This window comes from Choloepus didactylus, chromosome 5 (genome assembly GCF_015220235.1).
Source record: "Choloepus didactylus isolate mChoDid1 chromosome 5, mChoDid1.pri, whole genome shotgun sequence".
In the NCBI taxonomy this organism is placed as follows: Eukaryota; Metazoa; Chordata; class Mammalia; order Pilosa; family Megalonychidae; genus Choloepus; species Choloepus didactylus.
The window spans coordinates 142,752,015-142,776,724 of NC_051311.1; the positions used below are offsets into that span (position 1 = coordinate 142,752,015).

At 36.6% G+C, this 24,710-nt stretch overlaps 1 protein-coding gene across 4 annotated transcripts in view; it reads left to right on the top strand.

The window, feature by feature from the left end:
* The window catches only part of AVL9 (AVL9 cell migration associated), a 90,363-nt gene that overhangs the window by 52,517 nt on the left and 13,136 nt on the right, over nucleotides 1–24,710 (top strand). For 3 of the 4 annotated variants that reach the window (XM_037837025.1, XM_037837026.1, XM_037837027.1), the window contains 7 exons: nucleotides 3,824–3,890; nucleotides 8,561–8,601; nucleotides 9,329–9,367; nucleotides 14,902–14,971; nucleotides 15,281–15,819; nucleotides 22,308–22,442; nucleotides 23,638–23,857. In XM_037837025.1, coding sequence (XP_037692953.1) covers nucleotides 3,824–3,890; nucleotides 8,561–8,601; nucleotides 9,329–9,367; nucleotides 14,902–14,971; nucleotides 15,281–15,819; nucleotides 22,308–22,442; nucleotides 23,638–23,857 — 1,111 coding nt within the window. The remainder of the gene's footprint in view (nucleotides 1–3,823; nucleotides 3,891–8,560; nucleotides 8,602–9,328; nucleotides 9,368–14,901; nucleotides 14,972–15,280; nucleotides 15,820–22,307; nucleotides 22,443–23,637; nucleotides 23,858–24,710) is intronic. The other variant, XM_037837028.1, reaches the window with a different exon arrangement.

The window sequence follows — 24,710 nt, forward strand, 5'->3', positions numbered from 1 at the left end:
GTCAGGGGTTTCTCAATTTTATTGATCTTCTCAAAGAATCAACTTTTGTTGATTCTTTCAATTGTTTTTTGTTCTTGATTTATTTCTGCTCTAATCTTTGTTATTTTTTTCTTTCTGCTTGCTATGGGATTAGCTTGCTGTTCTTTTTCTAGTTCCTTCAGATGTGCAGTTAGGTCTTTGAGTTTAGCTTTTTCTCCCTTTTTAGTTTGGGCATTTAGATTTATAAATTTCCCTCTTGGCACTGCTTTCACTACATACCATAAGTTTTGATATGATGGATTCTCATTTTCATTGTCTTGAGATACATAATAATTTCTCTTGCAATTTCTTCTTTGACCCACTGATTGTTTAAGAGTGTATTGTTTAATGATAATCTAATAAGAGCAGATAGACTATGGAGGGTAATCTGGATGTTGTGGGAATGCTCAGGAATGATTATGGTTTGTAAACTTTCTTGGATGTGGTAGGATCATGTTGGAAGCAATAGAGTTGTTTTGGGTTTTTTTTTCTCTTATTCCTTTGTTTTCTTAGGGGTTGTTGATTTTCTTGGGGTATGGTAGGAACATGTTGGAAGCAATGTAGTTATTTTAGATTATTTGTTTTTCTTACTTCTCTGTTTGGACATGGTTTATTAATTTTCTTGGGGTATGGTAGGAACATATTGGAAGCAAAGTAATTATTTTAGGTTATTTGTTTTCCTTAATCCATTGCTTTGTTTGAAATGTTGTGGGGTTTTTTGGTTGTTGTTTGCCTGTTTGTTTTTAATTTTTTGATAAACAAAGTTAAAAAATTGAAAAAAAATCAGTAGAAAAATGGAGTAAAAACTAAATGACAGATAGGGTGGGATGGGGGGATGGTTTGGGTATTCTCTTTTCACTTTTATTTTTTATTCTTATTCTGATTCTTTCTGATGTAAGGAAAATGTTCAGAAATAGATTGTGGTGATGAACGCATAACTATATGATCATACTGTGAACAGTTGATTGTATACCATGGATGACTGTATGGTTTGTGAATATATTTCAATAAAACTGAATTTAAAAAAAAAAAAAAAAAAAAAGAGTGTATTGTTTAACCTCCATATATTTGTTCACTTTCCTATTATCCAGCTTTTATTGAGTTCCGTCTTCATTCCATTATGATCAGAGAAAGTACTTTGTATAATTTCAGTCTTTTTAAATTTATTGAAACGTGTTTTGTGGTTCAACATGTGATCTTATCCTGGGCACTTGAGAAGAATATGTATCCTGCTGTTTGGATGTAATGTTCTGTCAGTATCTTTTAAGTCTAGTTCATTTATCATTTTATTCAAGTTCTCTGTTTCCACATTGATCCACTGTCTAGGTGTTCTATCTATTGATGAGAGTGATGTACTGAAGTCTCCAACTATTGTTATATGGATATCTAATTCTCCCTTCAGTTTTACCAGTATTTGCCTCATGTATTTTGGAGCACCCTGGTTAGGTACATAAGTATTTATGATTATTATTTCTTCTTGGTGGATTGCCCCTTTTATTAATATATAGTGTCCTTCATTGTAGCTTATAACTGTTTTGCATTTAAAGTCTGTTTTGTCTCATATCAGTATCAGTACCCCAGCTCTTTTTTGGTTACTGATTGTGTGGAATATCTTTTTCCAGTCTTTCACTTTCAAGTTTTTGTGACCTTGGGTCTAAGGTGAGTCTCTTATAGATAGCATATAGATGGATCATATTTTTTTTTTTTATCCGTTCTGCCAGTCTGTGTCTTTTGCTTGGGGAGCTTAATCTGTTAACATTCAATATTATTACTGTAAGGGCAGTACTTACTTCAACCATTTTGTCCTTTGGCTTTTATTTCTCATATCTGGTTTTTGTTTCTCTTTTTGCCCTTTTAGTTACCCTTACTAATCTTCATTTCTACACTTTCTCCAAGCTTCTCCTGCCTTTTCTCTTCAGCCTGCACAACGCCTGTTAGTATTTCTAGTAGGGCAGGTCTCTTGTTAATCAACTCTCTTAGCTTCTGTTTGTGAATATTTTAAACTGTTCCTCATTTTTGAAGGATAGTTTTGCTGGATAAAGAGTTCTTGACTGGCAGTTTTTCTCTTTCAGTATCTTAAATATATCATTCTGCCTTCTTGCTGTCAGGGTCTGATGAGAAATCAATACTTAGTGTTCTTGAGCATCCCTTGTATGTGGTAATTTTCTCTTGCTGCTTTTAGAATTCTCTCTTTGCCTTTGACAGTTCACAGTGTGATTAGTGTGTGTCTTAGAGTGTGTCTATTTGGTTTTATTTCTTTTGGAGTACTTTGCACTTTGGGATCTGTGTATTTATGTCTTTTATTAGAGTTGGTGAGTTTTCAGTCATTATGTCCTCAAACATTTTTTTCTGCTCCCTTTCCTTCCTTTCTTCTTCTGGGACACCCACGACACACGTTTGTGCACTTCACGTTGCCATTCAGTTCCCTGCAACTCTGCTTGATTTTTTCCATTCTTTTCTCTGTATTATCTTTTGTCTGTTTGATTTTGGATTTTTTGTCTTCTATGTCGCTGATCCTTTTTTCTGCATGCTCAATGCCTCTGGTGTATTTTTTTTTATCTTTATGCTCACCCAGTTTCTTATAATATCCTTTGTCTTTAGCCATATTTCTCTTCATCTCATTGAATTGATTTAGAAGATTCATTTGAACATCCTTGGTTAGTTGTTGCAAATTCCATATCTCCTCTGGCTTTTTTATTTATTCCTTTTGTTCATATCTTCCTGTTTCTCAGTATGGTTTATAATTTTTTGCTGATATCTGGCCATCTGATTATCTTGATGAGATTATTCTGAAGGTTGGTTTCTTTCTCTTGTCTAGAATTTTGTTGTTGATTCAGTTTGTGTTACGGCTCTTGTTTGATACTTGGTTTGTCAGTATTTACCAGCCAAAACTGGGTGAGGGACCCATACTGGGGGTGCAGGCCAGTTCCAAAGCTCCCTGGGGAGAGGGTCAGGAAAGATGCCAAAAAGAAGGCTGCACTTTCCTAGTTGCCCAGTAGATGGTACTCACCACTAGCCTATTCTTTGCAGCCTTACACAGGAAGGGTATTTTTTTAGCCTTCTGGTTGTTCCACCTCTAACATGGGTGAAAACAGTGGTGTGGTTGTATGGTTGGGCTAAAGCCATGGGACCCAGCTGTCTTAAATTTGCCATTCAATGGCTGGATCAATACTTGGCCATGTTCCCTTCTGTTCTTGGGTGGGGCAGATTTCTGTGGCCCTCTCAGTCCACTGCTTGCCTCAGGTGGGGGATGGGTGCTAGGAGCTGTGGCTGAGGGAGTTACGGATTTTACCGCAGTTTCTCAATCTCTGCACCCTGCTCTTGCCTGGATGCTGTGGCTCCGGAGCCCCAGAACAGTTATTTCAGACAGTGTCTGCCTTTGTAGCAGCTGTTTATGGAAGAGAAGTGACTCCTGCAACTCCTTACTCCACCATCTTCCCAGAAGTTCTCTCTGGATTCTGTTCTTGATCTAGTGAAAGGAGGACATTTAGGTATTTTGCAAGTAGGCAGGAGTTCATACCACCATGTGAATGCAAGCTCTAAAATGTAGAGGGAAAGGAGTCATAGTCTAGGAAGACTTTCAAACTTCCCACCCAAATCTCTTCTGATATTGCTCATGTCTGGAATAGAAAGAAGTGCTGGAATCGGGTAAGGTTTCAGAGACATGTTGATTGTTTGCAAATTTAGGGCCTGGAAGTACAAACTGCCTCGCTTTTAAGGAACCAGCTTTTTTCTTATTATCATATTTCTAATTCAGTGTCTAAAATAATATGAAAGTGTTCTAAATTGAATCTGTATTTTATAGGAACTTTATGAACATATGAATAGTTCCTTGGGAGGAACTTCATTAGAAGGATCCCAAGTATACCTTGGTAAGTAACTTTCGTACACCTTTCTGACAGCGTTCCACTTTGATTAATTGAGTTTCATGTAAAACTTCATGAGGAATGTTGACCCAGCATCGTGGGATGGAGAACATCTACCTGACCAAAAGGGGGATGTGAAAGGAAATGAAATAAGCTTCAGTGGCAGAGAGATTCCAAAAGAAGCCAAGAGGTCGCTCTGGTGGCCACTCTTACACACAATATAGACAGCCCTTTTTAGGTTCTAATGAATTGGGGTAGCTGGCGGTAGATACCTAAAACTAGCAAACTACAACCCAGAACCCGTGAATCTTGAAGACGATTGTATAAAAATGTAGCTTATGAGGGGTGACAATGGGATTGGGAAAGCCATAAGGACCACACTCCCTTTTGTCTAGTTTATGGATGGATGAGTAGAAAAATGGGAGAAGGAAAACAAACAAACAAACAAAGGCACCTAATGTTCTTTTTTACTTTAATTGCTCTTTTTCACTTTAATTATTATTCTGTTATTTTTGTATGTGTGGTAATGAAGGCATCAGAGATTGATTTGGGGGATAAATGCACAACTATGTAATGGTACTGTGAACAATCGAATGTACGATTTATTTTGTATGACTGCATGGTATATGAATATATCTGTTCTAGTTTGCTAATGCTGCCAGAATGCAAAACACCAGAGATGGATTGGCTTTTATAAAAGGGGTTTATTTGGTTACACGGTTACAGTCTTAAGGCCATAAAGTGTCCAAGAACACATCAGCAATTGGGTACCTTCACTGGAGGACGGTCAGTGGTGTCCAGAAAACCTCTGTTAGTTGGGAAGGCACATGGCTGGTGTCTGCTCCAAAGTTCTGGTTTCAAAATGTCTTTCTCCCAGGATGTTCCTCTCTAGGCTGCAGTTCCTCAAAAATGTCATTCTTAGTTGCACTTGGGATATTTGTCCTCTCTCAGCTTCTCCGGAGCAAGAGTCTGCTTTCAGCGGCCATCTTCAAACTGTCTCTCATCTGCATCTCCTGTGCTTTCCTCCAGGTGTCCCTCTTGGATGTAGCAAGCTCACTCCTTCTGTCTGATCTTATACAGTGCACCAGTAATTTAATTCAGATCCACCCAATGGGCAGGCCAACACCTCCATGGAAATGATCCAATCAGAGTCATCACCCACAGCTGGGTGGGGCACATCTCCATGGAAATACTCAAAGAATTACAATCTAATTAACACTGATAGTTTGCCCACACAAGATTACATCAAAGATAATGGTGTTTGGAGGGACATAATACATTCAAACTGGCACATTCACCCCCTGGACCCCAAAATGACATCATCTTTCCATATACAAATACATTCATCCCACAATATCACAGAAACTTTTTCTCATTTTAGTAACAATAGGTAAGTATGAGATCCCATCACCATCAATTATAGGTGTGGTCAGTCCTAAGGCATACTTTTCCTTTAACTATGGATCTGTGAACTTAGAACAACTTATGTGCTTCCAATATTCAAAGGAGGGACATTCACAGGATAAACATTCCCATTGCCATAAGGAGAAACTAAAAGGAAAACAGGGTTCACAGGACCAAAACAGTTCCTAAAATCCTCAGGACAAACTCCATTAGATTTCAAAGTCTGAGAGTCATTTACAGAATGACATTGCATCCTTGGGGCTTGAGAGAGTGGGAGTCTAACCCTTCCTAAGGGCCTTTGCGGTAGCCCTTTCCTCTCCAAACACTTGGGTGAGTTTTCCAACATATCCACACATTGGGGAGACCACTTTTTCAGGCCCACCCCCCTCAAACATCAGGGCAGCACCTGGATTCCCTTCCATCTCTGGGGCACACGCTCAACCCCTTCAGAACAGTGTGGTGGCAGCCAGGCTCTTCGCAATTCCCTGGGAATGTGCTCCACCCTTTTTGGGACCTGGGGTGGTAAAACTCTTCCAGACCATTGAGGCAGAATTCCCACCCTCGACCTCTGGGGCACACTCACCCCTTCCATGCATGTGGGCCACTCCGCTCTCCCAGTCCAAGGCCTCTTGACTCCAGACCTCAACCTCCATGGCTCTGTCTTTGAAGAAATTTTTCCTTCAATTTGTTGCTTGTCTGTCTCCTCCAGTCCAGACTGGCAATGGCTCTGTCTATAAAGATCTTGCAAAAATTCTGTTGGCTTCACATGAAGCACACAGGGGTCAAAGCCGTCAGACAATAGAACTTTCCACAAATCCTTTCTGCTTAACTCCTTTTCCAATCTTGGCTTGTACTGAAATGGCCGCTGGGTTCCATGTTTGGTTACATCCTTATGTCGGGCTGTAGCTTCTGGGATTCCACCCCCTGGAAGCCCGTAATTTTCCAAGCCATCAGCTTCTGGTTTCTTTGAACCCAAGAGTTCGGTTCTAAGTTTCTTTCTCTCTGCTCGCATTGTTCTATAAGCTGCAAGGAGAAGCCAGGGTACATCCTCCACACACAGTCTGGAGATCTCCTCAGCTAAGTATTCCAGGTTGTCACTTTCAAATTCTTCCTTCCATCTGACTCCAGGACTCAGTTTTGCCAAATTCTCTGCCACTTTAAAACAAGGATCTCCTTTCTTCCAGTTCGCAAAAACACATTCATCATTTCTGTTCAAGGTCCTATCAGAAGTATCTTTAGAGTCCATATTTCCACAAACAGTCTCTTCAAAGCAGTTTAGGCATTTTCTATCAAGCTCCTCACAATTCTTCCAGAATCTTCCCCTTATCCATTTAAAAAGCCATTCCAACATGTTTGTTATTTACAAACTCAGCAGCAAAAGCACCCCACTCCTGGTACCAAAATCTGTTCTAGTTTGCTAATGCTGCTGGAATGTAAAACACCAGAGATGGATTGGCTTTTATAAAAGGTGGTTTATTTGTTTACAAAGTTACAGTCTTAAGGCCATAAAGTGTCCAAGGTAACACATCAGTAATCGGGTACCTTCACTGGAGGATGGCCAATGGTGTCCAGAAAACTTCTGTTAGCTGGGAAGGCACGTGGCTGGCATCTGCTCCAAAGTTCTGGTTTCATAAAATGTCTTTCTCCCAGGACATTACTCTCTAGGCCACAGTTCCTCAAAAATGTCATTCTTAGTTGCACTTGGGATATTTGTCCTCTCTCAGCTTCTCCAGAGCAAGACTCTGCTTTCAGCGGCCATCTTCAAACTGTCTCTCATCTGCATCTCCTGTGCTTTCTTCCAAGTGTCCCTCTTGGATGTAGCAAGCTCACTCCCTCTGTCTGATCTTATATAGTGCACCAGTAATTTAATTCAGCCCACCCAATGGGCTGCCAACACTTCCATGGAAATGATCCAATCAGAGTCATCACCCACAGCTGGGTGGGGCACATCTTCATGGAAACACTCAAAGAATTACAATCTAATTAACACTGATAGTCTGCCAACACAAGATTACATCAAAGATAATGGCATTTGGGGAGACATAATACATTCAAACTGGCACAATATTTCAATAAAACGAATTAAAACAAAAAAAAACTTCATAAGAATTGCATGTATACATAGGATCTAAATTCAATATTTGATTCTGTTTCTCCCCCTACAAACTTTGAAATCTACAGTTTGTATCCCAATTAGAATCAAGTTGTAGAAAACTTTTCCTAAAATATTTTCTTAGTTAGTGTTTATATTGACAAGGGTTATCTTAACATACTATTTGTAGCAATATTTGCAACTAATATTGTGCAAAGTGAATTCCCACTTTGCAGAGTAGTAATGGAAGTTTCTCCTTTTCTTTATATTAATGCTGACCAGCTAAATTGTCTGTCATAACAGAGTGTAAGAGCAAGAGAGATCTGCTCGCCTCTCTTCTAAGATTCTTCGGGTTGGGAAATTTGTTGACTTTATATTATCCTGCCAACCCCGAATATCCATTGGTGTCCTAGGCATGCATTAACTATCGTTCTCATGATACTAAAAAAATAAAAGCAGTTTTAATCACAGAGTGGCTTATGCTTATTCAATTCCTACTCAATTCCTATTTCCCTGTTCAGCATGAAGCAGCCCAGTTGTGGTAGTTTACTGCTGTAGTTCTGTGTGTGATGGAAGGTGGTTACAAAGTTCATATTCTGAAGATACATTTTTCTTTAAACTATTTTCTCTTGTCTTATGAGACCAAGATAATTAGAGACTGTGATTCAGAAATAATAGAATATGGAGTGCAGTGACTGAAAAACCAGATTTAAATGATTCCCTACCACTATAGTATAGTATAACTAGCTCTACAATTTCTAAACTTTTATAATTTGTAAGATGTGTGAAGAATTGGAGGTGTTAGATCTGCACTGTCCAAAACAGTAATCACTAGCCACGTGTGACTATTTGTTTAAATTAAAATGAATAAAAATTAAGTTTATCAGTCACGTTTGCCATATTTCAAGTACCAGTAGCCACATTTAACTGCTGTATTGGATAGCATAGATATAGAACATTTCCATCATAGCAGAAAGTTCTATTTGACAGAGCTGTGTTTGACTGTTAACAGTAATTTAATTCTGAGCATATATGCATTGAATCACATATTACATAAATATTTGAATATTTTGGTATTCCTACTTTTTTCACCTTCCTTTCCTTTGAAGAATAAAAAAAACTTTCTTCATATGAAACAGTAGGTTATATTCACAAATTAGCTGTTTTGTTAACATTATAGGTCTCTCTCCTCGAGATCTTGTCCTTCATTTTCGTCACAAGGTATGATACCTTATTTGATTTATCATTTACTAAAGTGAGAGATGCTGTTCTTCTTGGGTTGATTTAACTGGACACATTCCATGAGTAATCTGGTCAGATACAGATTGTGGAATAATTATGTTTTATTTCTTCTGAGATAGTGCTCAGTCTTATTGCTATTCAAATCTGAAAGTGTTGTTGGTAGTTGGAAATTATCAATAGAAATTTCCAAAAGTATACTGTCTGTTTTTTTGCAGGGTAGAGTGTTTTTTTCAATTTCTCTATCATTTCAGATATCATGAAATTAGAGTGGATAGAAACATGTGTTATTTTTGCAGGATATTTTATATGTTGCCCAGAGAGTGGAACTTTTTCCAGTAAAATATCTTTACATATGCCTTCTAATCTTTATTAGAAATCCATATGTTGGCTAGGAAATACATACATTGACCATTCATTTAACAAACATTTATTGAGTAAATGTGGGTGTCTTTGACATCCCATCGCTACCCATAAGAAGCTTGCAAATATTTCAAGCAAAAATGGCACCACTTCTTCCAAAAAACACAATTATAGGAAGCAATTTAAGTGCTTCTCAGTATAAATGCATATTTTCCAGTGTATTTTTAAGGCACTTTAATTATTTAATAGTATTAATTAAATGATATATGTTTGAGGAGGAGAAAAGACAAATGAATAAGCATTGAGTTGCTTATATTAATAAAACGTTTCTTTTTTCTTTCTGCAGGTCTTAATCCTATTTAAACTGATTCTTCTTGAGAAAAAGGTAAGATTTGAAGGGACGAAAGGAAGGAGGGAATATTTAACATTTATTGATGTTTCTTAACTATTACATGAGATTGAAACTAATGATAAAAATATAAGTTAAGAATTTTTGCGTATCACATTCTTGTGAGCTGAAGCATGTACTCTTGTTCACTGCCAAAGATGTACAAATTTGTGCAGTCTTTCTGGAGGCAGTTTACAGTATGTTCAAGTGTCAACATGGTTTTTTAACAGGTAACGGTAAACCAAGTTTAAACTGACTAAAATTATAAGGAAATGTATTACCTCAGTTCAGGCTTCAGGGTTGGTTGATTCAGTGGTTCAACAGTATTATTAATTACCTAGGGTTTTTTTTGTGTTTTTTGTTTTTTAAGATTTGCCTGTTTTATTATATGCAAATTACACTTCAATTAAAAACTATCACTTAACTTTTTTTTTCTTTTTTAAACCCAACATTTTGTTTTGGAGCAAAATGTACTTAGGTCTATTTCCTTATTTTAACTGTATCTATTTAAAGAAAAAAATGATTTATATTCTGACGGAATTTGGCCTGACTGACAGATGTCTTAGAATAGCACTAACTACCCCAGTGAATAAGCTGTCATATTTTGGTGGCTTAACACAAAAGTTCATTACTTAATCACCAAAATAGTTCAATGTAAGTGTTCAGTTCTCCTCCACATGGGGATTAAGGCATCCAGGCTCCTTCCAGGTTGTGGCTTACCTTTTCTTGCCCAAAAGCCTCAAAATCTTCTACCTCTAGTTTGAAGACATGGGAATAGAATGTGATTACAGAGTTTTCTGGAATTGCAGCCAGTGGCATACATATTTTGTTCCAGTCTTTCCTGAGTGTCCTGTGTAGAGCAGCCATTGCTGTGCTACTATCTCCCAAAATTGTTTTGTAAACATCTCACTCCTGTCTTTTCCTTTCTGTCTGCAATGCTTCCTTTAGTGTTTCCTAGAGCAGGTATCTTGTTCACAAAATCTGTCATTGTCTGTTTGTCAGAGATATTTTAAGCGCTCCCTCATATTGAAGGATAGTTTTGCTGGATATAGGATTCTTGACTGGTGGTTTTTCCTCTTTCAGTATCTTAAATATATCATCCCATTCCTTCTTGCCCCCATGGTTTCTAGTGAGAAATCCACACATGGTCTTATGAAGTTTCCTTTGTATGTTATTGATTGCTTTTCTCTTGCTGCTTTCAGGATTCTCTCTTTGTCTTTGACATTTGATAATCTGATTATTAAGCGTCTTGGCATAGGCCTATTCAGATCTATTCTGTTTGGGGTATGCTGCGCTCTTGGGTCTGTAATTTTATGTCTTTCATAAGAGATGGGAAATTTTCATTGATTATTTCTTCTATTATTGCTTCTGCCCCTTTTCCCTTCTTTTCTCCTTCTGGGACACCAAAGACACGTACATTCTTGCTTTTTGTTTTGTCCTTAAGTTCCCAGAGATGTTGCTCATATTTTTCCATTCTTTTCTCTATCTGTTCTTTTGCGTGTAGGCTTTCAGTTGCCTTGTTCTCCAGTTCCTGAGTGTTTTCTTCTGCCGCTTGAGATCTGCTGTTGTATGTTTCCACTGTGTCTTTCATCTCTTGTATTGTGCCTTTCATTTGCATGGATTCTGCCAAGTTGGTTTTTCGAACTTTCAATTTCTACCTTATGTACTCCCAGTTTTTTCATTATATGGTTCATTTCTTTTGCCATATCTTCCCTAACCTTTTTGTATTGACTTATTATTAGTTGTTTAAATTCCTGTATCTCAGTTCAAGTGTAAGTTTATTCCTTTGACTGGGCCATAACTTTGTTTTTCTTAGTGTCGGTTGTAGTTGTCTGTCGTCTAGGCATGGTTTCCTTGGTTATCCCAACCAGGTTTTCCCAGACCAGAACAGGCTCAGGTCCCAGAAAGAATTATTCAGTATCCGGTTTCCCTGAGGCTGTGTCTTAGAAAATTGGTACACCCTGTGAGGCCTCAGGTCACTGTGCTTTTCTGCCCAGCAGGTGGCGCCTGTCAGCCTGTAACTCCACACTGGTGTAAGGAAGTGTGGCCCGTGGCTGTTTTCCCCCAGGCTCTGGGTCTGGTTCTGAATGGAAGGCAAGTAGTAGAGCTGGGCCCCACCTCTTTCCTCTTAGAGAAGATAGATCCACTAGGGAGGGGTCATTAGCATTTGAATGATTTCTCTCTGCCTGTGCTATCTCCACCCTTGTCTGGGTCAGAGTGCTGGGTACTGAAAATGGCTGAGACTTTCTCCACTGAGCTGAAACATGGACAGAAAGTCCCCTTCAGGGCCAGTCCATGGCAACCCTCCAGCTCTCCAAGGTCAGTCATCACCCAAAGCCTCTGTCTTCTTGTTGGGGATTCATAGCTTGTATCAAGCAGTCCATGTTTGGAGCTCAGCTGAGCTGTATTCACTTGCCCGGAGAGAGCTGCTGTCTAGCACCACGAGGCTTTGCAGCTCAGGCTGTGGGGGGAGGGGTCTCCCGGCTTGGATCCGCAGTTTTTACTTACAGATTTTGATCTCAGGCATTCCTCCCAATTCAGGTTAGTGTGTGATGAGTAGACAGTCATGTTTGTCCCCCCACAGTTATTCTGGGCTATTTCCTAGTTCCTGGTTGTTTATTAGTTGTTCCAGGGGGACTAATTATCTTCCATTCCTCTCTATGCTGCCATCTTAGATCCTCCTTACTGAGGTTTTTTCCATCTGTTTGCATTACAGTCCACAATGCTAGCTGTATCCTAAACTTCAGTTTCCTTGTAGTGCAGGATAACTGCCAGTAGTAATTGGGCTACATGCTTCCTTAGTCATATCTGGCGGCAGAGATAGTACCTTTTCCCAAACCATTTAATAAGAAATCTTCCTTGCAATATGTTTAGGTCTGTTAGGCTACGTGCCTACTCTTGAACCAATAATCATCGTGAAAACAATCCTGGCATTGATCACCTTAAACTTGGGTTCCAGAACCATCTCTATAGTTTATGGAATGGGATTGTGATGATTGGTTTAGACCAGGAGTGCACAAATGAGGCCCAAGGGTCAAATCTGGCCTACCACTTATTTTTGTAAATAAAGGTTTATGGGATCACACTTATACCCATTAGTTTACTTATTGTCTATGGCTGCTTTCACACTGTAATGGAAGAGTTGTATAGTTGTGACAGAGACCCTATGGACTACAAAGCCAAAAATATTTACTATTTTCTGCATTTACTATGTTGACCTCTGGTTTAGACTAATTAGGAACCATCCAATTTCATATACCATGACACTGTGCATAGTAGAGTAGAGGTAGAATGGATGTTGGGGAGTCAGCCACTTATGATATGTCCACTAGGCTTGTTACTTTAAAACTTTTTATTCCTTTGATTCAGTAATTCTCCTCTTAGTGATTTATTTTTCAGAATTAATCTGAATTGGACACAGAGCTTTGTTGAAGAGAGTCCATCTCATCATCATCATCATTTTTAATAATTAGGAATTGTTAGTGACTAGCTAAGTTATGATTCATTTTGTATGTTGTATGTAATTTGTTATTCCAACCAGTAAAAATGATGTTTAAGAAATTTGTCTAATTTTTTTTTATTAGAGAAGTGGGTTTACAGAACAATTATGCCTGAAATACAGGATCCCCATATACCAGCCCACCACCAATACCTTGGTGTGGAACATTTGTTAAAATTGATGATAGCACTTTTTTATAAGCATGCTTTTTTTTTGGAATAGTCATAGCCAACATTTGTTAAGAGAGTATAGAGAGTGTAAAGGAATTTACATGGAGTGGTATTTCTGATCCAGTAAACTTTATTTAATGTGTCAGATCATAGGTATACTCTGTTTTTATATTGATTTGATAAAAGAAGGACTCCCTTTAATGTTAACACTTGGTGCCTCTGAACTTACAAACACTCTTTAAATAAGATGCGTGTGAGAGCACCTAAGTGGTATTTTCTGTCAAATAGCATTTTAGTGTCACAAGTATGAGTGGGTGGGCATTTGCACATGACCAACAGGATAAACTAGAAACCATAAGGCAAGTTGGATTTCACTGTGCTTTGACCATTATTCATGGGTTAGTCATGTTTTCTTTCACCACTACTTATTTATACCAAGAGGTGACATTATTGAATGTGCAAATGCTACTGTTTTTCATTACCAGCTGTGCATACATGTAATTAAATATGGAGTGTATCATATTTATTTATAGAAATTATTTTATTAATATGAGTGTTTTAAAATTTATACCTTGATCTTAAGTCTTTCTGAATTTGGTAGGGCTTCTATTTATTCTAAAACACAGGAGAGATTATTAGTAAAGTCCCATGTGATTTTCTTAAAATATAACCTATGATTTCATTGTTTTTAAAAAAAAAAAATCCACCAAGGCAAATTTTTGTTTGGTTTTTAACTCATGTAATATTAGCCAGTGTTAGTTTTAGTGTAATGTCTAACTGAATCCTGTTTCTAACTTAATTTTCTTTCAACTTTTATCCTGAAAAGTGTCAAACTTACAGGAAAGTTGATAGAATAATATGATGAACATCTTCCTACCCTTCCTCTATAATCTGTTGTTAACATTTTGTCACTTTTGCATTATTATATGGCTTTATTTGTGTTCATTTTTTCCCTTGAATCATAGAAATTTGAAAGTAACTTGATATCATGATACATCTTCCCTAAATACTTCAGGATATATTTTTTAAGAATATAGAGGTGTATACCTATATAACCAAAATATAATTTTCACATTTAAGAAATTTAGCATTGACAGCATAAATGATAGCTAATGTACAGTCCATTTTCAGATTTCCCCTGATGTCATAATAATGTCCTTTTATAGCTGGTTGTTTTCAGTTTGGTATCCAGTCAAGGCTTATGCATTGCTTGTTAGCTCTCTTTAGTCTCTTTTAATCTCAGTTATCTCACTGTTCTCTCATCTCTGTAATTCTAATTCTTATTGTTTTCAATCCTCTTTTTTTTTTTTTTTTTCTTAAAGAATCCAGACTATTGTGTAATAGATTGTTCCATTATTGGGTTTATTTGATTGTTTTCTACTGGCTGGTTTCAAATTAAACTTTCTTGGTAAAAATACTCTGCAGATGGTAGTATGTCCTTCTCAGGGAAGCACATCAGGAGGCCCTTAACTGTTTGTACTTTTACTGGTAATGTTAAGTCTGATCATTTGGTTAAGGTGGTGTTTGCCAGATGTCTTCATGTTAAGTTACCTTTTTCCCTTTACAATTTATAGGTAATCTGTGAGATGATAAATTTGAGGCTTTGTGAATAGTGTGTTCCCCAGCAACCTTTCATGATAGTTTTAGCACCCATTAGTAATTTTTATGTGCATCTGTTGTTTATTACTGTGGTCTTTGCTAAATAGTGATCTTTTAATTCATCATTTCTTCTACATTTATTAGCTATCATTCTTATGTAAAGAAGAGTTTTTCCTTTCCTTTCCTTTTTTTTTTTTTTTTTAAGTATCATTATGGACTCAAGGGTTTTCTAATTTAATTTTGATTGATTGAATCCATTTCAGGTTCTATTTTATATTTCTCCAGTGAATAAATTAGTGGGTGCACTGATGACTGTGTTATCCCTTTTTCCAGGTAAGAAAGTAGCAGTATCTCCTTTTTCTTTTGTTTAACTTGTACTATAACTTAAACTTTCAATGATAAAAGTTTTCGATGATAACTTTATTAGTATCAACATTTCCATTTTAATAACGACATTTTCCTTTTTGTAATAGTTTTGTCTGGATTTTTCTTTTTCTATTTTTCTTAAATTTTAAAATGTGTGTTAGCATAGCTTATTAAATTTTATATAGAATAGATCAGTTAATATAAAACAATATACAGCTTTTGCTTTCTTCCATACATGTTATAAGCCAAGCCATTCTCTAATATTGTATGTTTTAGGCATGATTGAACATGGTCTCAGTGACTGTTCTCAGTACAGACCCCGAAAGAGTATGTCTGAAGATGTTGGGCTTCAGGAAAGTAACCCTCCTGCAGATGATTTTGCTTCTTTGTCTGCTCCTGACGTTTCGAATACCAACGTGGGAACTGTCAAGAAAACTATGACAGGAAACCGTGGAGGAGATGCTGTCCTCAAGACTGAAAAATCTCTGTTCCAAATAGAAAATGACAGCAGCAAAGGACAGGAACCCAATGATATCAATCACTATTTAAAACCTCCTTCCCACCCCTCTCCGGAGTCTTCAGAAAGTGACTGGGAGACTTTGGATCCTAGTGTCTTAGAGGACCCCAACTCGAAAGAAAGAGGACAAGTGGGGTCAGAACAGACAAACTTATTTGCAAAGGACTCTATGCCCTCAGACAGTCCTCCAATTACTGTACAACCTCAAGCTAACACAGGCCAGGTGGTCCTGATACCAGGGCTAATTTCAGGTTTGGAAGAGGACCAGTATGGCATGCCCCTGGCTATCTTCACAAAGGTAATATTTAATGTCCTTTGAATCCCTTAAAGAACATGAGACAATTCTTTTAAAGGTTAATTTTAAGTGTTGAGCACTGTATTTGTTCCCTAGGGCTGCTCTGATGTAGTACCCACAAATTGGGTGGCTTAAAAACAGAAATGTATTCTCTCAGTTCTGGTCTGGAGGCTCAAGAAGTCTGAAGTCAGGATGCCAGCAAGGCCATGCTCCCTCTGAAACCTGTAGGAGGAATCCTTCCTTGCCTCTTCCAGCTTCCAGCAGTTTGTTGGCAGTACTTGGTGTCTCTTGGCTTGTAGATACATCACTCCAGTCTCTGCCTCCATCTCCACATGGCCATCTCTGTCTCTTCTTTTTTTATAAGGACACCAGTCATATTGGATTGGGGGCCTACCCTACTCCCATATCACCTCATCTTAATTTAACTAATTCTATCTGCAATTACCCTATTTCCAAATAAGGTCACTTACTGAGGTATTGGGGATTACAACTTGAACATATGTTTGGTAGGGGACACAATTTAACCCGTAACAAACACGTTTTCAGGTCAGAAATTTTTCCTGGAAAACTAAAATTCCATACCAAATGTATAGTTCTATGGTATCTGACGGTAGGGTAAGGCTATAAGTAATTCATACGTTGGTTTTCAGTTGGAAACAGCTTTGAAACTTAATAGATATGAAATCAGCAATCACTATATTGGGTCTTTTAAATTTTTCAGACTTCTTTTGGAAAAAGATGAATTGAGAAAGCTCTTGATTGCACTTAATGAATATATATTCTAATTCCAAATGCTACAATTTTAAAACATTCTTAGATATCTAACTTATATATTAGTAATCCTCATTTAGATATAGTTTAGTGGTTCGGTTATTGTCTCACAAACTGTTTTTAATTTCTTTATGAAAAATCATTCAAAATGTATTTGTAATTTTTTATCAACTTAAACACAATACTATAAATCAGATTGAATCTTTGATTCAGGATCTTGTGTCTGGGGATATCCTTTCTTTTTTTGGGGGGTGGGGAGGTGGGGGGTGGATTTCATTTCTTAATGTATATTAAGATAGTAAAACAGACTAAAACTACACTGATGCTAAGACACATTCTGGAAGCTACGTAGTTGGGATTTTTTGTTTTTGTTTTTTATCCTGAATAACTACTTATTTAATTGCCATTTGTGAATTGCTTTTCAAAATGGAGCAGAAAAAAAAATTCCATTTCATTCTTTCATTTGATAAGCACTTATTGTACTCCTGTGTGCTGGGTAACATACCAGGTTCTAAAGTCTTGCCATCCATTATCTTGCAGTCTACCAAGACAGATATGTCTTCCCCAGTACTTAGAGTAAACTATAATGTTTTCCCTAAATACCATCCATCCCTTATGCATGAAGTTTTTCCCTAAATACCATCCATCCATTGTGCACAAAGTCAAACTTTATTTGGAAAAAAAAGATAGGTAATATTAATTTGAATATCGTATTTCTTCCTCCATTATACTCTCTGATAAATTTTTTCTGGGTTTATCCAGCTTTGCAAGTAAGTACTCACCTAGAATCAATATTGCTAGGAGGATAGCAGAGAATGCTCTCTTTGCTCATTTTGTCATCTGTTTAGGGGATTCTGAAATTATTTTAACTACTTTCACAGTTGAACTAATGCAATTTATTACACTGGGAAGCTGAACAGAATACTTGGGTCTCTCAAATTATTGGGTGCCACAAATTGCCACAAATTCTAAGTCTTCTGAACTAAGTATCATGACTGCCTATATCTTTTGGAGCCCTTTGCTGTTTCGCCCACCCACCCTCTAAATTTTATCATTGGGGAAGATTAACCTGGGAAGGCTTTTGGTTTTGTTTTTTGGTGAGGTTGCTGAATTAAGCAAAGTGATGTAAAGATATATTTTGAGTGTTAGTAAATTAGGGTTAGCAGAATGCTTGATACATATGTGATAATACCATCATTATGTTAAATAATTTTTTTTTTCTTTTTGGTCTTATGTTTCATTATGTACTGATTAAAATATGATTTGTTTAATGGTTTTTTTTTGTTTTTGTTTTTGAAATGAACAAATCAACTTGTGTTGTTTAATGTTTTAAATGTCAAAGTGAATTCCTTCGTATCAGTAGCTTTGGAATTTGAAATAGTCTTAAAACTCTGTCTTTAGGTTTATTTTCTCTTGAAGATATTAAAAAGCTTATACAGAAGGAATTAGGTTAGCAAAACATCTTGAAAAGTAGCAGTTTTAAAAATAGAGAAATACCTGGAAGCTTGGGAAATAATGACTAATGCATGGTTCCCTGACTCAGCATATGAATAAATGGAAACAAATTTCTACCTATTTCATTATTCCCAGCTCTCCAACTTTCTAGTCTTATCTCTGATGCTTGAAGATGAGCCCTTTCGTGTCAGTCTTAGAGATGAGACCTACTGTAGCAAATACTCTAAATTAACTAGGTTCTTTAATAAGCCCAGACCCTTCCTAAGCACTGATGGAGGTAGTGTGGGGGAGGAAACGGATGATGAGAGGCAGCCTTAGAGAAGCCACTCATGGGGTGATGGAAAGGGAATGGGAAGAAACAAAAGAAGTAGGAAAGTTGGAAAATTTATTGTACCTGCTTGATATTAATGCCCTGCTGAACTGTACCACTTTATAATCAGAGGAAAGTAGAAGGGGCCGAAGAAAAAGGTAAAAATAAAGACGATAGGGGAGCTATTGCCAGATTTAAAAAGAAAATCTTGAGAGCTTTTCTTCTGTTTTTTCCCTCTGATTTTCAGTCTTTCTATTCAATTTGGTTCCAAAATTGGCCAGATACTGGAGCAAAGCGGCTAGATTAGGGATGCTAATGAAGGACTAGAGCTGTGGGAGTAAGGGTTCCTGCTTGTTTTAATCTCATTAAATAAATGATTAATAAACTTTCTCCATTTCCAGTTTTGAGATAATATTCATAATTTAGCAAAATTAGGTATCTTATCATAAGTGGAATTCTGATGAGAAGTTCCTCAATCTCTAATTGAATAAGAAGGATACGGAAGATGATTTTAGGAGACCTTTTAAAAAAGATCAGCAGCCAATTTTTAGTTTTAATACACATTGTCTCCACCAGAAGATCACTTAATTAAGTATTTCTAACGTTTCAGTTTATCTGCAACTTTTTAATAAATTTATGAAAGTTAAAAGTATATGTAGTTGGAAACATTTTTTTTTATCTGCCACATGTATTAAACTGCTTTTAGTCTTCTGAGTTTATACTTGGTTTGCTTGCTTGCAGATTGTCATTTTATTTTCAGATTTAGGAAACCTGCAAATAATTTGATTGAGCTAAAAAGTTATGGATATATGTTTGTGAATTGTACATTTGTGGAACCATGTTTTTTCCCCCTCAACACTGTTTTTAGTTTTATCCATGTTTTTGCGTGAAGTTACATAGTATTCTTGTGTGGTATTTCATTATGTGACTCTTCCACAATTTATTGATAGACATCTACACTGTTTCCAGTTTATGGCTATTGCAAATAATGCTGCTCTGAAATTCTTATTCTGGAATCTTGGTGTATTCATGAAAGAGTTTCTCACTTCCCAATACCTAGAAGTGGGAATGCTTGACCATAGGAAATGGGTATCTTCAGTGTTACTGGATAATTCCAAACTGTATTCTAAAAGTGTTTGTAACATTTTCCATGCCCACAAGCAGTGTATGAGTTCTCGTTTGTCCTCATTCTCACCTTGATATTGTTAGATACTGATATTGTTAGACTGAATTTTTAGCCAGTCTGATAGAGAGTAGTGGTATCTTGTAGCTCTTAGCTTGCATTTCCCTGATTGCTGTTGAGTGAGCGTCTTTTCTTACACTTGTTGGCCATTTGGATTTCCCTTTCTTTGTAGGGTCTGTTCAGACCTTCTGGCTTGTCTCCCTTGTTGTCATTGATTTCTGGAACTTCTCCATATATTCTAGATATGTTTCCTGTTTATAATTTTTTTGCTTTATGGTTAGTCCTACAGGGTCTTGTGGATAGGGGAGACTGACCATTTCTGAACTTCTCATATATGGGAAAGGCTTTTTATACTTTTAGAGCTCTTTAGCAGATCAGCTTACAATAGTTCTACCAGGTTTATCAAGCTGAGGTTATTATTATTTTTTTTTACCTTCATGTATTATATTCAAACATGGGAGTTAAAGTATCCTAGAAAAGTGGAAAGCAAAGGGTGGGCTTAGGTGTGAAGGCTGCTTTATTCTAAATATTGACTATATTTGGAAAGGACCCATGTTCTCTTGCTGCCACCGTACATAAAGGACCTTTATAAGACTTGGGCCAAATTGATCATTGTTGAAAGTATTTGGCAAAATTTTAAGGCTATTTTGAACTACTATTTTTAAATATTTTTTTATAAATATGTAATGCTTTCAGATTGTTCAATATTCAGAAGGTTCCAAAGCATCTGTTATAAAAAGTATCCCTTCCACTTTGTCCCCTGCTACCCAGTGGCCCTCTCTAGTGGCAGCAACATTATCAATGTCTTATGTTTCCCTCTTGGGGTATTTTATGCATGATAAAAATATTTTCCCCTCCCTTTTTACACAAATAGCACCAGGCTATACTCGCTTTTCTGCCCTTGTTAATTTTTACATAATATATCTTGGAGATAAGCTTTGTTACTTTTAATAGCCATAGGGTGTTCCATTGTACAGATGACTATTTAGTCTTCTATTCATGAACAGTTAGGGTTCCAGTCTTCTTCTATAACAAACAGTGTATAATGACCAAGTGTATCTGTAGGATAAACTACAAGAACTAGAGTGGTGGGTCAAAGGCTATGTATATTTATAATTTTTAAAAAGAATGTGTTTTTTCATGTTTAAATAGTTTTGATCTACTTTATCTTTTAAGCATTCTTCTTAGTTTTAATGCTGTTAATTGACTTGGCCAGGAATCCCATTGTTGACAGATGACACTTCTGTAACAGAATCAATTTTGAAATGCAAGACTGAGCAATTACATTAAGTTCTCTGATAACTGTTTTGCAATATAAATCTTTTGAAATAATTGGCAGTTCTGAGAGTGCCTTTATTAAGAAGAGGGATTCTCAATAGTAGTTCAGGGAGGGATGGGTATTCAGGGCCCACATGAAGTTTGAAACAGCATTCAGTATTGTAATATTTTGTGTTTGGAAGCAGGGGATGTGTGGAGATCCGTTGTTTTTGAATACAGCCTGCAAGGCAAAGCATGAACAGTGAACTAATTGTGAGGGATTTGGAGGAGCTGGCCTCCATGAGCCATGGGTCCTTAAAGCTTTCAGTCACAAGGGGGTGCAGGCTGCGAAGTACTATCCTGAGCATCTCTGCCACATAGACTTGGATTTATTTTTGCTGCTTCTATTAATTAGGGTTTTATAGAGCAGTGGAAGACGTTATCAAGAATAAGAATAAAACCTAGTTACTGGATCTGTGTTCCAACTTCTGGAAGTCTTCCCTCCCATATTAAGTATTAACAACCACTTATTAGGTACAAAGCATTATCCTAGATATAGGGAAGGACGTTAAGTTGAAAAAGGGATATTTTCTGCCTTCTGAGGGATTTGTCTCATGAAATAACGAGACATCATACAAATAACTACAATTCAGTATTTTAAAAAATGATGAGAAGTAGGAAATAAAACTATCATAGAACTTGAAGCTGAAAAGAAGTTCAGGGGCTCAGTAAGTCTGCCCTCTTGGCTTCCTATACAAATTGTACCACTCATTGAAAATCTGTTCTGATTTAGAATCGTTCAGCAGAAATTCCATACCCTCTTTCAGTGAATCATTCCAGTGTTAACACTTTTACTCGGAGGAAATATGCTGCAATTTTATGTTGAACTGCCTGCTTTGGTTTGGCAATTGAACTATAATTTTCAGGGAAGTGCTGTTTTCAAATACAATTCAAATGGAAATTATGTGAATATACAGCTATTGTCAGTGCCATTTTGCTTTAAATATTTAGTAGCAAATATGTTGAAATATTTTGCCCGATTTTAAACAACTGGTCAATAAAAGCAGTACTTTGCTGTTCTCATAATAGTACTTTACTGCTTGTGCGTAGATGCATGCTTTAAAATTTTACTGGAAGAACTTAATAGCTTTCTAGTAAACAATGCCCTTCTTAATGGGCTCATTACTTTGTTTCCTAAATGAAAAAGTCCAATCTATCAGTTACTGTGGAGGCTTTTAAAATGAAATGAGAACAAAGTGATCAAGTAAGACAACCTTTATGTTGAACCACTTTGCCAAGATTTAACCATGAAAGAGGTTAGTGGTTAACTGGACTTTTTGCAATCAAGGCTCGAAGTTCCCTTAGAATATTATTTTAACAAGTCAGAGGTCAGCTGCATTAGGGGCAGGGCAGGGGGTGAAAAATGAGTTTCTGCTATTAGCTCTCTAGGCTTGAAGACAGAGGTATCTCTGCTTTTACTTTTCTAATGTTTTCTATTACTCTTGTAATTCATAGGGATATCTCTGTTTGCCTTACATGGCATTGCAGCAGCATCACCTTCTTTCTGATGTCACCATTCGGGGATTTGTTGCTGGAGCTACTAACATCCTTTTTCGACAACAAAAACACCTCAGTGATGCCATAGTGGAAGTATGTTTATGTCTGTGTGTGTGTGTACTTGACACTGCTGCTCCTTTTTTCCTTTCCTAAATTCAATTATGAAGGTGTAGTGATAACGCTACTTACGATAATAATCACTTACATAGTTCTTACTATATGCCATGCATTCTAAGCATTTTATATGTTTTAACTGATCTAATTCTTCTAACAGCCCTGTGAGATAGGTACTGTTGATACCCACATTTACACCTCCAGAGGTTAAGGATCATGGAGATTAAGTGACTTGCTTAAGATCAAATAGCTAATAAGTGGATGAGCCAGGATTCAGATCAGGACAGTCTGGTTCTACTGCAATCTCACTTTTAAAATGTGTTTATTGTTTAAATGACCTGTTTAATATCCTCATGATATCAAAAAGAAGGAAGCTAGGATTAAATATTTGACATCTAAATATAAGAAATTTATGTCGTGTGTTACATTGAAGTAATTATTTAAAAAAAAATCAGTCTCATTAAGGATTTTGCAGTTTCTGATAGGAAATACCAAAACATGCCTCCTGGGAAAATGTTTATAATAAATGAAAAAAAAAAAAACAACTAGGATTCAAAGCTATATATACCTTGATCCCAATTTTGTGAAGGAAAAAATATATATGTGTGTGTGTATATACCTTCAATGACGGGAAGATACAGATGGTAGACTCACAGAGTGGCTTCAGCATTATGGCCATGTTCTAGTTCTGAAGTTGGTTGAAGGGTGCATGGGTACTTGTTTTATTATTGTATTTCAAAACTCACCTGTAGGTTATATATATATATTTCTTTGTATATCAAATATTGCATAATAAAAAGTTCCAGAGTTATCTGTGTACTCAGTGGAGACATTTTAAGGAACTACACTAATTGTTCATTTCTGACTAGGGTGATAAACGTTTTTATTATACATTTCTATATTTTCCAAAATATTTATAATCAGCATAAATTTAATTCACAATTTTAAAAATGTTAATGTATATATTTTCTAAAAACAAAAAAAATGAGCATTTTTTAAATAAAATAGAGAAGGAAAAGAACTTCAGTGTAAAAATCTGTTTCTTTCTTAGGCTCACCTTTTGAGAATTCTGTTATTCATATTTTTTTTATTTCCAGCTCCAACTCCCCAGTAGTTACTCTTTAAAATATGGCGTGAATGCCCAGACTCTGACTTGTACCTGGGTACCCTCTAGGTAGAAGAGGCTCTGATCCAGATCCATGATCCAGAACTCAGGAAGCTGCTTAACCCAACCACTGCAGATCTAAGGTTTGCAGACTACCTAGTGAGACACGTGACTGAGAACCGGGACGACGTCTTTCTGGATGGCACGGGCTGGGAGGGAGGTGACGAATGGATACGGGCCCAGTTTGCAGTCTACATCCATGCACTGCTGGCTGCCACATTACAGTTGGGTAAGAAACTGCATGGGGCACACAGCTTCCTTTTTTGTTGTAAGTTTTCGTTTTTTAACATGGTGTTTTGAATTGCACAAGAAGCGCATGTAGAAATGAATAGCCACTGTTTGCATTTTGAGCACTTGACATCCTTCCAGACCTCTTTCTATGCCTGTATTTTAAATGTTAGTTTTGTGGTTTGTGGTGACTCTTTTACAAAGATGGGTCATACTATAAATGTTTTTGGAAACTTAACTTTTCTTTCTATATGATAGAATCGTGAGCATTTGTCAAGACGATAAATAACAGATCTTCATCATTATTACATGACTGTTTAATACTCCATCATAAAGAAAGATATATCCATATTGAAGCTATTTGTAAACACATATTTTTAAGATATATAAAGGAAAGAAAGAAAAACATAAAAAATAAAAATCATTGAAAGTCACATTCTGAATGATAAATCCTTCACATTTATACCCCATTCTAAGAAATATGATTTTGAAAATAACATTGGAAATAATATTTAGCCTGTGAAATGGCAAAAATGGGGCAGGTAAACAGCATCACTCCTGTATTAAGCCACTGTTAGTGATGGGACACCTGGATCCAAGCTGAACTGTATCATTCCCTCTTAGAAAAATATAAAAAGAGAAAATACAATGAGCTTTGCATCTTGTTCATTACTACCCTAGACATTTGGCAGATGTTCAGTAGATTTTTTTTAATCAATCCACCAGCACCTCTTCCTAGTTCTTCACATACTGCATATCCAGTTTGAAACCAGGGTTTCAGGCTTATTCATTTGTAAAGGAAAGCTAAGGAACAAGTCCTCATTTATTAATGGAATATTTTAGAATATCTTCCC